The sequence below is a fragment of the Lithobates pipiens genome, unplaced genomic scaffold (assembly GCF_037356315.1).
Source record: "Lithobates pipiens isolate NorthernLeopardFrog02 unplaced genomic scaffold, aLitPip1_a1.2 Scaffold_19, whole genome shotgun sequence".
NCBI classification, from domain to species: domain Eukaryota; kingdom Metazoa; phylum Chordata; class Amphibia; order Anura; family Ranidae; genus Lithobates; species Lithobates pipiens.
Genome location: NW_027507764.1, coordinates 597,083,066 through 597,099,313, shown reverse-complemented (window position 1 = coordinate 597,099,313; position 16,248 = coordinate 597,083,066). Strand labels below are relative to the sequence as shown.

Genomic DNA, 16,248 nt, shown 5'->3' with positions numbered 1-16,248 from the left:
CCACCACCCCCTTACATCAGAGTGTCCCATCACCAGCCCCTTACATCAGAGTGTCCCATCACCATCCCCCTTACATCAGAGTGTCCCACCACCACCCCCTTACATCAGAGTGTCCCATCACCACCCCCTTACATCAGAGTGTCCCATCACCACCCCCTTACATCAGAGTGTCCCACCACCACCCCCTTACATCAGAGTGTCCCATCACCAGCCCCTTACATCAGAGTGTCCCATCACCAGCCCACTTACATCAGAGTGTCCCATTACCAGCCCCCTTACATCAGAGTGTCCCATCAGCAGCCCCTTACATCAGAGTGTCCCATCACCACCCCCTTACATCAGAGTTTCCCATCACCATCCCCCTTACATCAGAGTGTCCTATCAGCAGCCCCCTTACATCAGAGTGTCCCATCAGCAGCCCCCTTACATCAGAGTGTCCCATCAGCACCCCCTTACATCAGAGTGTCCCATCACCACCCCTTACATCAGAGTGTCCCATCAGCACCCCCTTACATCAGAGTGCCCCATCAGCACCCCCTGACATCAGAGTGTCCCATCAGCACCCCCTTACATCAGAGTGGCCCATCACCACCCCTTACATCAGAGTGTCCCATCAGCAGCCCCCTTACATCAGAGTGTCCCATCAGCACCCCCTTACATCAGAGTGTCCCATCACCACCCCTTACATCAGAGTGTCCCATCAGCACCCCCTTACATCAGAGTGCCCCATCAGCACCCCCTGACATCAGAGTGTCCCATCAGCACCCCCTTACATCAGAGTGGCCCATCACCACCCCCTTACATCAGAGTGTCCCATCAGCACCCCCTTACATCAGAGTGACCCATCATCAGCCCCTTACATCAGAGTGTCCCATCATCACCCCCTTACACCAGAGTGTCCCATCACCAGCCCCCTTACATCAGAGTGTCCCATCACCATCCCTCTTACATCAGAGTGTCCCATCACCACCCCCTTACATCAGAGTGTCCCATCACCATCTCCCTTACATCAGAGTGTCCCATCAGCAGCCCCTTACATCAGAGTGTCCCATCAGCACCCCCTTACATCAGAGTGTCCCATCATCAGCCCCCTTACATCAGAGTGTCCCATCACCAGCCCCTGACATCAGAGTGTCCCATCAGCACCCCCTTACATCAGAGTGACCCATCACCAGCCCCCTTACATCAGAGTGTCCCATCACCCGCCCCCTTACATCAGAGTGTCCCATCACCAGCCCCTGACATCAGAGTGTCCCATCACCAGCCCCTGACATCAGAGTGTCCCATCAGCACCCCCTTACATCAGAGTGACCCATCACCAGCCCCCTTACATCAGAGTGTCCCATCACCCGCCCCCTTACATCAGAGTGTCCCATCACCAGCCCCTGACATCAGAGTGTCCCATCACCAGCCCCTGACATCAGAGTGTCCCATCACCAGCCCCCTTACATCAGAGTGTCCCATCACCCGCCCCCTTACATCAGAGTGTCCCATCACCAGCCCCTGACATCAGAGTGTCCCATCACCAGCCCCTGACATCAGAGTGTCCCATCAGCACCCCCTTACATCAGAGTGACCCATCACCAGCCCCCTTACATCAGAGTGTCCCATCACCCGCCCCCTTACATCAGAGTGTCCCATCACCAGCCCCTGACATCAGAGTGTCCCATCAGCACCCCCTTACATCAGAGTGACCCACCACCACCCCCTTACATCAGAGTGTCCCATCACCATCCCCCTTACATCAGAGTGGCCCACTGAGCCATCGGCCCACTGGGAAACTCCCGATAGTCCCAATGGCCAGTACATGCCTGCCGGCCAAGTGTGTTCCTGAGAAGTGAGTGAGACGGGTGATGAGTTGTATGAGAGCCGAGGAGAAGACACGTCGTCATTGTGTGTGGTAAAAGATTCAATAAACGACTTTCCAAACTACGAATCATTATCACCAATATATATATATATATATACATAAACGTCAAATTTCAATGAATACGAAAGAAATGATAGCGCATATAACGAATGAATTGGACATGATTCCAGATTCAGTATAACGGATATCGACACTCTACAGAAATAACCAATTATCCGAAAACGAATTAACGTAACAAAACGAATATAACAGAACGAAATGATGTATTTTACGAATGATATCGAAACTAAATGAAATTTTCCGTTGTGCACAAGTCTGGTGTGGAGTGGGATGAATGCATCGCGATGTGGTGCAGAGACCAGTATATATAACATGGAATGTAGGTGTGGGGTCCGGTATATATAACATGGAATGTAGGTGTGGGGTCCGGTATATATAACATGGAATGTAGGTGTGGGGTCCGGTATATATAACATGGAATGTAGGTGTGGGGTCCGGTATATATAACATGGAATGTAGGTGTGGGGTCCGGTATATATAACATGGAATGTAGGTGTGGGGTCCGGTATATATAACATGGAATGTAGGTGTGGGGTCCGGTATATATAACATGGAATGTAGGTGTGGGGTCCGGTATATATAACATGGAATGTAGGTGTGGGGTCCGGTATATATAACATGGAATGTAGGTGTGGGGTCCGGTATATATAACATGGAATGTAGGTGTGGGGTCCGGTATATATAACATGGAATGTAGGTGTGGGGTCCGGTATATACGTCGAAGAGCCATAACATTCTGACAATTGATAGGTAAGTGAATAACATCGGTTATCTCCTTACATTGGCATCTGAAAGTCAGTGGGCTATATTAGACAGCAAGTGAACATGTGGTCCAAGACATTGATGTGTTGAAAGGAGAAAAAAATGGGCATCACAGTCTGTTGCATGTGGGGCTGTATAGAGTGGTCAGGGTGCCCATGCTGACCGTGTCCACAAACAAAAAAAAAACGCCTCCAATGGGCGCCTGAACCTCAGAACTGGAGCATGGAGCAATGAAAGAAGGTGGCCTCCTCCCATGAGACACGTGGATGGCCGGGGGTGCCACTTACCGGGGGGAAGAGATGGCACCAGGCTGTGTACTGAGAAGAAGACAAGATGGCGGGGGCTGTGTGATGCTTTGGGCAATGTTCTGCTGGGAATGGCTCCCGCCATTCATGTGGATCTCAGTTGGCATGTGCCACCTACCTAACCATTTTTGCTGACCACGTCCATCGCTTCATGGAAAGGGTATTCCCTGAGGGCAGTGGCCTCTTTCAGCAGGATAATGTGCCCTGGCACACTGCAAACATGGCTGAAGAATGGTTTGAGGAACACAACGATGAGTTGGAGATGTTGACTTGTCCTCCAAAATCTCCAGATCTCAATTCAAATGAGCTTCTGTGAGATGTGCTGCAAATCCACGTCTGGTCCACGGAGGCCACCACCTCCCAACTCATAGGACTTAAAGGATCTGCTAGTGACGGTTGGGTGCCAGACACCACTGCGTACCGTCACAGGTCCAGTGTGGTCCATGGCCGGGCAGGTCAGGGCTGTTCTGGTAATCATAATGTTATGGCTGATCGGTGTATATCATGGAATGTACGAAGTTCTTTCCATTTGTGAAGCGATGTCCGCTATGAATTGTGTGGTTACCGTGTCCCGGGGATATGAGTGATCCGTGTCTCTATCCAGCCCGCAGTGTCTGTGACTTTCCATATCAGCGTCTATATATAAATCCGGTGTCATGTCTCCTATTTGGAGGCCGGACTCAGAGCCAGGACCTGAGCAGGCTATTCCGGGAGACACAAATACACAGCCAACTCTGCACACTGACTCCATGGCTGAGTCTCTGCAATGAATTCCCTCCCATCCACCGATCCTCACTCATCATACACAGGAGGCTGTGGGAGGACCATAGTGGAGGACCAGTATGGAGAACAAGTAGGGAGGACCAGTGTAGGGAACCATAGTGGAGGACCAGTGTGGAGGACAAGTGGGGGGGACCAGTGTAGGGGACCATAGTGGAGGACCAGTGTAGGGGACCATAGCGGAGGACAAGTGGGGGGGGCCAGTGTAGGGGACCATAGTGGAAGACCAGTGTGGAGAACAAGTAGGGAGGACCAGTGTAGGGGACCATAGTGGAGGACCAGTGTAGGGGACCATAGCGGAGGACAAGTGGGGGGGGCCAGTGTAGGGGACCATAGTGGAAGACCAGTGTGGAGAACAAGTAGGGAGGACCAGTGTAGGGGACCATAACAGAGGACAAGTGGGGAGGACCAGTGTAGGGGACCATAACAGAGGACAAGTGGGGAGGACCAGTGTAGGGGACCATAGTGGAAGACCAGTTTGGAGAACAAGTAGGGAGGACCAGTGTAGGGAACCATAGTGGAGGACCAGTGTGGAGGACAAGTGGGGGGGACCAGTGTAGGGGACCATAGTGGAGAACCAGTGTGGAGGACAAGTGGGGAGGACCAGTGTAGGGGACCATAACAGAGGACAAGTGGGGAGGACCAGTGTAGGGGACCATAGTGGAAGACCAGTATGGAGAACAAGTAGGGAGGACCAGTGTAGGGGACCATAGTGGAGGACCAGTGTAGGGGACCATAGCGGAGGACAAGTGGGGGGGGGCCAGTGTAGGGGACCATAGTGGAAGACCAGTGTGGAGAACAAGTAGGGAGGACCAGTGTAGGGGACCATAACAGAGGACAAGTGGGGAGGACCAGTGTAGGGGACCATAACAGAGGACAAGTGGGGAGGACCAGTGTAGGGGACCATAGTGGAAGACCAGTATGGAGAACAAGTAGGGAGGACCAGTGTAGGGGACCATAGTGGAGGACCAGTGTAGGGGACCATAACAGAGGACAAGTGGGGAGGACCAGTGTAGGGGACCATAGTGGAAGACCAGTATGGAGAACAAGTAGGGAGGACCAGTTTAGGGGACCATAGTGGAGGACCAGTGTGGAGAACAAGTAGGGAGGACCAGTGTAGGGGACCATAGGGGAGGACAAGTGGGGAGGACCAGTGTAGGGGACCATAGGGGAGGACCAGTGTGAAGGACCAGTGCAGTTCAGTCCCTAAGGAGTGGGTTGTGTCATTGGTTTGGTTAGGCTTAGGATATCTGCCATAGGATTCTGTCTATTGTCAGGAAATTCACATGTCAGGTATGGGAGCCACCAGACTGTCATCCCCATCCCGTCCTCACTAGGAAGATGTATGAGAACATGGGGTGTTCCTGCACTTCCCTGGTTGGATATTTGTTTCGGTTCACCAAGTTGTGAAGGAAGGACGAGGATAAGCCAGTAATGGCAGCTCTGATATTGGTGTCATGACAGGTCCTCTTTCAGGCAAGGCTTAGTGTTAGGGCGTGTATCTGGGGGTCAGTCTTGCTGCACTGAAGCATCATGTGTGCTAAAATGTCGGCTCCATACGCAATCTTGTGACATGGATGATGTCCATCATTAGCAACAATGTATCCTCACCAAGCTATCGCCACATTCCAGAGGTCAATAATCCATGCCGTGCAGCACATTGTATTTCCTTTCCCTCGCTGATCACTCATCTACCCAGAACCAGCGCACGGCCTCTGACACCAGTGATGATGGTTTTTAGATCTCAGAGGTAAGAACATTCTGGGATGGATTCAACTCCAACTCTGGGGGAAGTTTTTGCCCATGGAGTTCCAGCTTAAGACCCAATGCTGTAAGGTTATAATCTCTGGAGGTTGGAGCTGGGACACAAGTCACCTGCTGATATTTTGGATCGATGGTGGAATATGTACAAGCAGGAAGGTCTGACCACAGCCATTGGTCCTAATACCAAAACCGCTCCCCTGGGGTCCCTACCCTAAAAAATGCACAATGGTGTCCAAAAAGACCACCGACCCTAACCATCCACTAAGAATACCGATCGCGTACCATCGGCCCAGACCACCAACCCTGACCACTGCCACGTGCCATTTCATTCCTCCTAAAAAATGCTGCTCAGGGTTACTTGTGCCTCTGGGCTCTGTGGTCTATGTAATGGTCCTCCATACAGGGCAGGTTTACCTTTGCATTACTTTGTCAAGTCTTGGCTGTCAACTTCCAGAAAGACGACCACTCTGTACTGTGTGGCAGGCTGCTGAAGCTAGCTTTGATTTGCCACGGACCTCGATAGAAGTTTCACATTATGGTATACATGCAGCAAGTCTATGGAACCACAAAATTGCCCTCATAAATGGAACCACAGAAGAAAACAACACTGCTTTTGAATTTTGCGGTTGTTTTATTGGCTAGCAGGGTCCTTCAGAAACCTTCCAAAAACTGCCCGTTGTGCTTCAGATGATGAGCACAATAGAGAGGTTCATGTGGATTCTGCACCTCCACAAATGGGCCCTGGTCCCAACCAGGGGCGGATCCAGAGTCTAATCTCGGGAGGGGCACTGCTATAAAATATGTTTTTTTGGGGGCAATTTATATGGGAAATGGCTGGTATTTGCGCTTCAATCATTACGGCACCATGGTTGTTATGGTGTCAGGATGATTGAAGTGTATTATTTCTATTAATACATTGTAATATAAAATGAAATGGTTCAACTCACCATAATGCAGAATCAGTGGGAGCCCTGAGGGTGTCATTTGCCATGTCGCCTGCCACCAAATGTGGATTGTTACTTGCCACATCACCTGCCACACATTGCGGATTGCCACTTGCCACGTAGCCTGCCACACATTGCAGATTGTCACGTAGCCTGCCACACATTGCGGATTGTCACTTGCCACGTCACTTGCCACACATTGCTGATTGTCACTTGCCACGTCACTTGCCACACATTGCTGATTGTCACTTGCCACGTCACCTGCCACACTTTGCTGATTGTCACTTGCCACACATTGCTGATTGTCACTTGCCACGTCACCTGCCACACATTGCTGATTGTCACTTGCCACATCACTTGCCACACATTGCTGATTGTCACTTGCCACGTCACCTGCCACACATTGCTGATTGTCACTTGCCACGTCACTTGCCACACATTGCTGATTGTCACTTGCCACGTCACCTGCCACACTTTGCTGATTGTCACTTGCCACGTAGCCTGCCACACATTGCTGATTGTCACTTGCCACATCACTTGCCACACATTGCTGATTGTCACTTGCCACGTCACCTGCCACACATTGCTGATTGTCACTTGCCACGTCACTTGCCACACATTGCTGATTGTCACTTGCCACGTCACTTGCCACACATTGCTGATTGTCACTTGCCACGTCACCTGCCACACTTTGCTGATTGTCACTTGCCACACATTGCTGATTGTCACTTGCCACGTCACCTGCCACACATTGCTGATTGTCACTTGCCACGTCACTTGCCACACATTGCTGATTGTCACTTGCCACGTCACCTGCCACACTTTGCTGATTGTCACTTGCCACACATTGCAGATTGTCACGTAGCCTGCCACACATTGCGGATTGTCACTTGCCACGTCACTTGCCACACATTGCTGATTGTCACTTGCCACGTCACTTGCCACACATTGCTGATTGTCACTTGCCACGTCACTTGCCACACTTTGCTGATTGTCACTTGCCACACATTGCTGATTGTCACTTGCCACGTCACCTGCCACACATTGCTGATTGTCACTTGCCACGTCACTTGCCACACATTGCTGATTGTCGCTTGCCACGTCACCTGCCACACTTTGCTGATTGTCACTTGCCACGTAGCCTGCCACACATTGCTGATTGTCACTTGCCACATCACTTGCCACACATTGCTGATTGTCACTTGCCACGTCACCTGCCACACATTGCTGATTGTCACTTGCCACGTCACTTGCCACACATTGCTGATTGTCACTTGCCACGTCACTTGCCACACATTGCTGATTGTCACTTGCCACGTCACCTGCCACACTTTGCTGATTGTCACTTGCCACACATTGCTGATTGTCACTTGCCACGTCACCTGCCACACATTGCTGATTGTCACTTGCCACGTCACTTGCCACACATTGCTGATTGTCACTTGCCACGTCACCTGCCACACTTTGCTGATTGTCACTTGCCACACATTGCAGATTGTCACGTAGCCTGCCACACATTGCGGATTGTCACTTGCCACGTCACTTGCCACACATTGCTGATTGTCACTTGCCACGTCACTTGCCACACATTGCTGATTGTCACTTGCCACGTCACCTGCCACACTTTGCTGATTGTCACTTGCCACACATTGCTGATTGTCACTTGCCACGTCACCTGCCACACATTGCTGATTGTCACTTGCCACGTCACTTGCCACACATTGCTGATTGTCACTTGCCACGTCACCTGCCACACTTTGCTGATTGTCACTTGCCACGTAGCCTGCCACACATTGCTGATTGTCACTTGCCACATCACTTGCCACACATTGCTGATTGTCACTTGCCACGTCACCTGCCACACATTGCTGATTGTCACTTGCCACGTCACTTGCCACACATTGCTGATTGTCACTTGCCACGTCACTTGCCACACATTGCTGATTGTCACTTGCCACGTCACCTGCCACACTTTGCTGATTGTCACTTGCCACACATTGCTGATTGTCACTTGCCACGTCACCTGCCACACATTGCTGATTGTCACTTGCCACGTCACTTGCCACACATTGCTGATTGTCACTTGCCACGTCACCTGCCACACTTTGCTGATTGTCACTTGCCACACATTGCAGATTGTCACGTAGCCTGCCACACATTGCGGATTGTCACTTGCCACGTCACTTGCCACACATTGCTGATTGTCACTTGCCACGTCACTTGCCACACATTGCTGATTGTCACTTGCCACGTCACCTGCCACACTTTGCTGATTGTCACTTGCCACACATTGCTGATTGTCACTTGCCACGTCACCTGCCACACATTGCTGATTGTCACTTGCCACGTCACTTGCCACACATTGCTGATTGTCACTTGCCACGTCACCTGCCACACTTTGCTGATTGTCACTTGCCACGTAGCCTGCCACACATTGCTGATTGTCACTTGCCACATCACTTGCCACACATTGCTGATTGTCACTTGCCACGTCACCTGCCACACATTGCTGATTGTCACTTGCCACACATTGCTGATTGTCACTTGCCACGTCACCTGCCACACAGCCTGCCACGCATTGCGGATTGTCACCTACTCTGTCACTTTCTCTCTGCTGCACACAGCTTCCCGCACAGTGAGGGCGGAACCGGAGGGATGCAGGGCAGTGAGAGATGATGTCATCTCCCTGCTCCCCTGCCCACTGGTTCCTGATTGGCCAGCAGCCCTCCTAAGCCGCCCAGCTGCCCCCCCCCCCTTCACCCGTCCACTCAGCGCAGTCACCCGCGGAACCAGCCGCGCTGGCACCCGCTGGCCGTATTCTTGGAGGGGGCAATTCCCCTGTTGCCCCTCCCCCCCTGGATCCGCCCCTGGTCCCAACTCAACAACTGTAATATCTGGGCCTGATCTGGGAAAAAACATTATTTCTCTGGGATAAAGGGAACCTGAAGTATTTTACTCCCCGAAAATGAAACTGTATTGATTGGTGGTTATATGTTATGTTGTTATTGTCCATCGGATTAGAAGAATAGTGCTGGTAACAGGTTATAAGAAGTAGACATCTGCTGTAATATTTGTATAGAGGTGAGAGGGTATCGGCCCGCGCAGAGGAGAAGACCGGGCAAGTATTATTGGCAAGGAAGGGAATGAAGGGAATGAAGGGTTACTGGCCGATCTCCAGTCCTTTACTAAGTTCTAGCAGGTGGAGGTGTGAGGATCAGAGGACGTAACATTTGGGCGGAGGGTCTTACGCATTTGGGCGGAGGGTCTTACGGGTAGATGTGTGTGGTTCTGACCTATTGTGGTTTCAGCTATTGGCGGCCTGATGGCTTGTTGCTGTGCTGCCCATTGCTTTAGGACATCTCCATCATGAGGATGTCCTGTGATAATGAAGAATATGAGATTTTTGGTTTAGATGTAAAATCCTTTTCTTGGAGTACATCATGGGACCTGCCTGGGAGGAGATATGTCTGGGGGGGGGGGGTTATTGTCATTTTTTTTCAGTGATGAATGGCAAGAAAAGGATTTTTACAGCTAAGGCAAACATTCCCGTTATTAGTCTGAATGGAGTCCGGAGAATTATCAAAGCATTCAGCGCCAGTTCTAGAAGATCCTTGGTGCTGCTCACAAATGGTAACTTGTTGAAAATGGAAGCCAAGTTGTCCACATCTGGTGGCCCCAGAAGTCGGGATCTTTCTCTCTGGTGATGGCTGAGGAAATCTGCCTGCCAACTGCCTACTCCCGAAATGTGAACCCTAACCAAGATCCACCTAGGGCAGAATCAGACCTACTTACCCGACTCCTGGTACCCCCTTCATGATTGTACAAGCCAGTGGTCATCAACCCTGTCCTCAGGGCCCACTAACAGGCCGGGTTTTATGTATTACCTTGAGGAGATGCAGACTAGAATACGGCAATCACTGAGCGGCACATCATATCACCTGTGATGTATTTCAGTTATCTTACAAACCTGTCCTGTTAGTGGGCCCTGAGGACAGGGTTGAAGACCACTGGTATAAGCCACTGCTGCATCTTGATCAGGTGTCCCCGAAGAAAGGGGTGGGGGTGAAGTGGTGCAGAGCGAGTTTCCACCAAGCTACAGAGTTTGCTGACTGGAGAGAAGCACAGGAATACTGAGAGAAGGAGTTTGTGTCGAAGAAGCCTTGATTGGAACTGAGCGAAAGGTAAAGCCTTGAATGAGGCCACCATAAGGCCCGAGACCCTCATGGATGTCTCTTTGATCTGAAGGTCTGAGCATAGGATCTTAGGGAAACTAGCTTTGTGTGCCAGTAAAAATAAAGTTTTGCCTGGTCCGGGTCTAGGAAGAAGCATTCCTAAATGAAGGAAAGGCTGGGGGGGGGGGGGGGGGGGCAGACTGAAGGATGGAAGGTGGATTATCCAGCTGGAGAAGAAGCTTGTCTAGGTACCTTGTGACCTGACGTGGGCAAGTAACTTTGTGATTACCCCCGGCACAGAGGATTAGCCAAATTGCAGAGCGACAAATTGAAAGTGCAAAGAACAGCTGATGAGGTAGGTACATGGGAATATGTAAGTAGGCAACTTGAATCTCTACGGATGCCAAATATTCCTCTCGTCTCAGAGGGACAACAACAGAACATGGGGATTCCATACTAAACTTTGGAACACAAGGGTACTTGTTTAGGGATTTTTTTGTTTTCAAGACAAGACAAATACCCCTGTTGGGTTTTCAAACCATGAACAGGTTTGAATAGAAACCTTTGAAGCCGTCCTCTAGAGGGACCGGAACAACCACTTCCTCCAACAAGAGAGGATTCGGGTCAGTCTGGAAATCTGTTCTTGGGCAAATGTCGGCTGGTTTGAGAGAAGAAAACGAGGTGGTAGTGTTTATAAAAAACTCTTTTTTGCACCCTTTTGAGGGCCATAAACTGAACCCTCAGGTCTGGTACCCAGAGGAATGGAAAATTCATATGATGAAGGGAAAATAATGAAAACTGGTTAAGCATGGAAAACTTCTCCATATGGTAGAAGAGGTCCATCACCTAAGACTACGAGTGGGGTGGGGTTTTAGGGTATGCCTGGTGGGTGGCCAGCAAAGCTTTTGCCAGTGTCCTGAAAGTAGCAACCTAAAACCCAAGGTCTACGAATATCATCATATCCCTGACACAAATTTACACTGGAATCCTCGGGAACAGTCCTCATGTCACCAATTTGTGTTCCTCAGACCCATGAAGTGAGTGGAGACTATGAATATGCAGCATGTGTATGTTAGGTGGTGAAAGCACAACCCCCAACATCCACACCCAAATGTACAGCTCCTACATCCAACCACAAAGCCCCTCCACCTAACCGTACAGCCCCCTACATCCAACCGTACAGCCCCCTACATCCAACCGTACAGCTCCCTACATCCAACCGTACAGCCCCCAACATCCACACCCAAACGTACAGTTCCCTACAGCAAACTATACAGCCCCTACATCCAACCATACAGCCCCCTACATCCAACCGTACAGCCCCCTACATCCATCCGTACAGCCCCCTACATCCAACCGTACAGCCCCCTACATCCAACCGTACAGCCCCCTACATCCAACCGTACAGCCCCCTACATCCAACCGTACAGCCCCCTACATCCAACCGTACAGCCCCCTACATCCAACCGTACAGCCCCCTACATCCAACCGTACAGCCCCCTACATCCATCCGTACAGCCCCCTACATCCATCCGTACAGCCCCCTACATCCATCCGTACAGCCCCCTACATCCATCCGTACAGCCCCCTACATCCATCCGTACAGCCCCCTACATCCAACCACAAAGCCCCTCCACCTAACCGTACAGCTCCCTACACTTAACTGTACATTCCCCTACAGCAAACTATACAGATAGCTACACCCACAAGCATACAACATGCACCAGTACAACCCCCCCCCCCCCCCCAACAACAAATCGTACAGATCTCCTCCATCTCTCTGTCACTCACCAGCTTGCTGGCAGTCCCAGCGGAGGTCGTGATTCCTGGAAGGAATGAGGACATTGGCAAAGGTCTTTGTCTCCATGTAGACTTGCAAGGTGGCCAGGTCACCAGTGAAGATGGCTTGGTGGAAGAGGGGGTCAGTACACACCGAGGTCAGTTGGGGAGGAGCTTTCACTAATACACGGTGAGCATTCACCGAGGGCCTCACAGATACCCTACAAAGTTTTTTCCTTTTCTCCCACCTTTCCTGCTCCTCCGCCTCCAGCTGCAGAGAACGTAAAGCTCCACTCGAGAAGGGGAAAGAGAGCGACATTATGGGGGGGCTTCAGAAAGTGGTCACTTCTTACCCAACCCACCCAGATCTCACCAAAGTGTGAATATGTTCACTATGGATCTTCCTGGTCACTCTTCACACCATGTCTGGTCACTAGTCACACCCGTCTATCCTCTGTCCTGACAATAGTCACACCAGTCTATCCTGACACTAGTCACACCCGTCTACCCTTTGTCCTGACACTAGTCACACCCGTCTACCCTCTGTCCTGACACTAGTCACACCCGTCTGTCCCTCTGTCCTGACACTAGTCACACCCGTCTACCCTCTGTCCTGACACTAGTCACACCCGTCTACCCTCTGTCCTGACACTAGTCACACCCGTCTACCCTCTGTCCTGACACTAGTCACACCCGTCTATCCCTCTGTCCTGACACTAGTCACACCCGTCTGTCCTCCGTCCTGACACTAGTCACACCCGTCTATCCTCCGTCCTGACACTAGTCACACCCGTCTATCCTCCGTCCTGACACTAGTCACACCCGTCTATCCTCCGTCCTGACACTAGTCACACCCGTCTATCCTCCGTCCTGACACTAGTCACACCCGTCTATCCTCCGTCCTGACACTAGTCACACCTGTCTATCCTCCGTCCTGACACTAGTCACACCCGTCTATCCCTCTGTCCTGACACTAGTCACACCCTTCTATCCTCTGCACGCCACTAGTCACACCCGTCTATCCTCTGTACGCCACTAGTCACACCCGTCTACCCTTTGTCCTGACACTAGTCACACCCGTCTACCCTCTGTCCTGACACTAGTCACACCCGTCTATCCCTCTGTCCTGACACTAGTCACACCCGTCTATCCTCTGCACGCCACTAGTCACACCCGTCTACCCTCTGTCCTGACACTAGTCACACCCGTCTATCCCTTTGTCCTGACACTAGTCACACCCGTCTATCCCTCTGTCCTGACACTAGTCACACCCGTCTATCCTCTGTCCTGACACTAGTCACACCCGTCTATCCCTCTGTCCTGACACTAGTCACACCCGTCTATCCTCTGTCCTGACACTAGTCACACCCGTCTATCCCTCTGTCCTGACACTAGTCACACCCGTCTATCCTCTGTCCTGACACTAGTCACACCCGTCTATCCTCTGTCCTGACACTAGTCACACCTGTCTATCCTCTGTTACAAATTCCTGGCCGCTCAACACTATTGCCACCTCCACAACTGAGTCCCACTTACACCCCGGTGACTGTGCCGTCTCTATGGTCTCTGGTTGTGTTGATCACAGCTCAGTGTCCGGCCTCCAGCCCGGTCAGCTCCTCAGTGTGCATTGCTCCAGGTTATAAATATCCCAGGAATGTCCTGTGTCATGGCGTCCCCCGCACACGCTCACAACACTCCCTCTGCTCACATACAGAGGTCACCATCTTCCAGGACAGGCTACACTGAACAATTCCACCTTATAGAAGGGGTCAGGAACAGCATCTCTCAAATGCCACATTTCCTTGACTGCCAATTGTCGTAATACAAGGCTGGGAGTAAGCCGACTCCAGCAACAGGAAAAATGTGCCACTGGTGAAGAAAAGGGTCCAGACTGAACCATTCCCAGGAAGCACCACATTCACTCCTAGAACCGTGACTGAGGAATGTAGACAACCTCTGAAGAATGATTATCACCATTTCAGGTCTATTATATCAGAAGGGAGGATAATCCTCGGGAAGGTAAAGAGGTGGATGAAGGGAACTTGCTGCCTGGAGATCAGATGAAGATCCCCCATAATCTCCAGATGTCTCCTCCTCAGAATGTTTAAAAAACAATTTTCTGCCTCATTTCATACCAAATGGATTCTAAATATCCCCCGGAGGGAACAGCTCAAAGAACGCTGACACCAACAAGCTCCACATTTGCTGCAGACCCTCATGGGGGGAAGGGAAGGCCTGTATCTGCCGGGGGGGGGGGGGGGGGGTGGTTGTCCTCAGTGTCTGCGGGGGCAGGCATCGAGCGTTTGCGGGGGTGTTTAAGTCTGTCATGAAGAAATAATTTGAGGGCTGCACTTCCAAAAATCCTTTTATTGAAGCTTCATATGACAAGTGGTTGACATATGGAGCAGGGGACAAAAAGGTAGAGGAATTTTCGCGCAAATGTTAGCGCTTATTCATTACCTGTCCCTGGGGGAGGGGGATAGGCCTCAAGTGGGGGGGGGTGGGAATAGGCCTCAGCATCTGCGCAGGGGGTTGCCCTCTGTGTCTGTGGGGGCAGGCCTCAAGCAAAGGGGGGGGATAAGGAGGGAGTTCAGGTGCAGGGGGGGGGGGGGGAGGGGTTGTCCTCAGTGTCTGCGGGGGCAGGCCTCAAGCGGTTGCGGTGGGGTTTAGGTCTGTGTTATGAAGAAATAATTCCGGAGGGCTGCGCTTACAAAAATCCTTTTATTGAAGCTTCATCTGACAAGTGGTCGACAGGTGGAGCAGGGGACAAAGAGGTAGACGCATTTCGCACAAATGTTAGCGCTTATTCATTACCTGTCCCTGGGGGAGGGGGGATAAGCCTCAAGTGGGGGGGGGGGGAATAGAGAATAAGGAGGGAGTTCAGGCCTCAGCAGGGGGTTGTCCTCTGTGTCTGTGGGGGCAGGCCTCAAGCAAAAGGGGGGGGGGAGATAAGGAGGGAGTTCAGGTGCAGGGGGGGGGGGGAGGGGTTGTCCTCAGTGTTTGCGGGGGCAGGCCTCAAGCGGTTGCGGTGGGGTTTAGGTCTGTGTTATGAAGAAATAATTCCGGAGGGCTGCGCTTACAAAAATCCTTTTATTGAAGCTTCATCTGACAAGTGGTTGACAGGTGGAGCAGGGGACAAAGAGGTAGACGCATTTCGCACAAATGTTAGCGCTTATTCATTACCTGTCCCTGGGGGAGGGGGATTAGGAGGGGGCAGGCCTCAGCATTTGTGGGGGGGATAGAAGAGGGAAGTTAAGGTCTCAGTGTCTCTGGGGGAGGGGGTATAAGGAGGTGGGCAGGCCTCAGCATCTATGGGGGCAAATCAATCTATACACAGGTGGTCTCCAGTAAAATTACCAAAAATTAGGAGTCCCTCATCTATTCATATCTATTGGAAAAGCGTGGCCCCTCCTCCAGACAGTCCGGCAGCCAATAAGAAGTTACAGAACGAAGTTTCTCTCTTTATTGTATCTTTACAATTACAGATAAATAATTTGCTTAAAAAAACAAAAAAATAAACAAAACAAAGGATGTAAATTGGGATCAGATGAGGAGAGCGCAGAGGGGAGGAGTCAGAGAGGCCTTCCACCCCCTGGGCCCACCACAGCCAGAAGCTGTATACTAGCCACGTCCTTTCCTGAGAGGCCCGTTACAGACAACCTTCTATTGGCTGCCCCGTCACTAATGTCCTTCTCCGGTGACACCGAGGGGTGGCCATCCACAGCAATGGTGGCTTCTTCAAGCTGATGACTATGGAGACACTTGCCGGAGAGGGAAAGTCGGAAACTATCTGCACTCGTTCAGTTGCCCTT

The 16,248-nt window shown here is 51.2% G+C and overlaps 2 protein-coding genes across 2 annotated transcripts in view; both read right to left on the bottom strand.

Moving 5' to 3' along the window:
- The window catches only part of ASB10 (ankyrin repeat and SOCS box containing 10), a 36,655-nt gene extending 22,598 nt beyond the window's left edge, over positions 1 to 14,057 (bottom strand). Inside the window, exon 1 of the mRNA XM_077493678.1 lies at positions 12,449 to 14,057. Within this exon, the coding sequence (XP_077349804.1) occupies positions 12,449 to 12,755 (307 nt within the window). The 5' untranslated portion in view covers positions 12,756 to 14,057. The remainder of the gene's footprint in view (positions 1 to 12,448) is intronic.
- A 1,828-nt stretch (positions 14,058 to 15,885) lies between these two features.
- Positions 15,886 to 16,248, bottom strand: part of ABCF2 (ATP binding cassette subfamily F member 2) — a 22,684-nt gene continuing 22,321 nt past the window's right edge. Inside the window, 1 exon segment of the mRNA XM_077493677.1 lies at positions 15,886 to 16,248. This exon segment is cut by the window's right edge and continues 114 nt beyond it. Coding sequence (XP_077349803.1) covers positions 16,237 to 16,248 — 12 coding nt within the window. The 3' untranslated portion in view covers positions 15,886 to 16,236.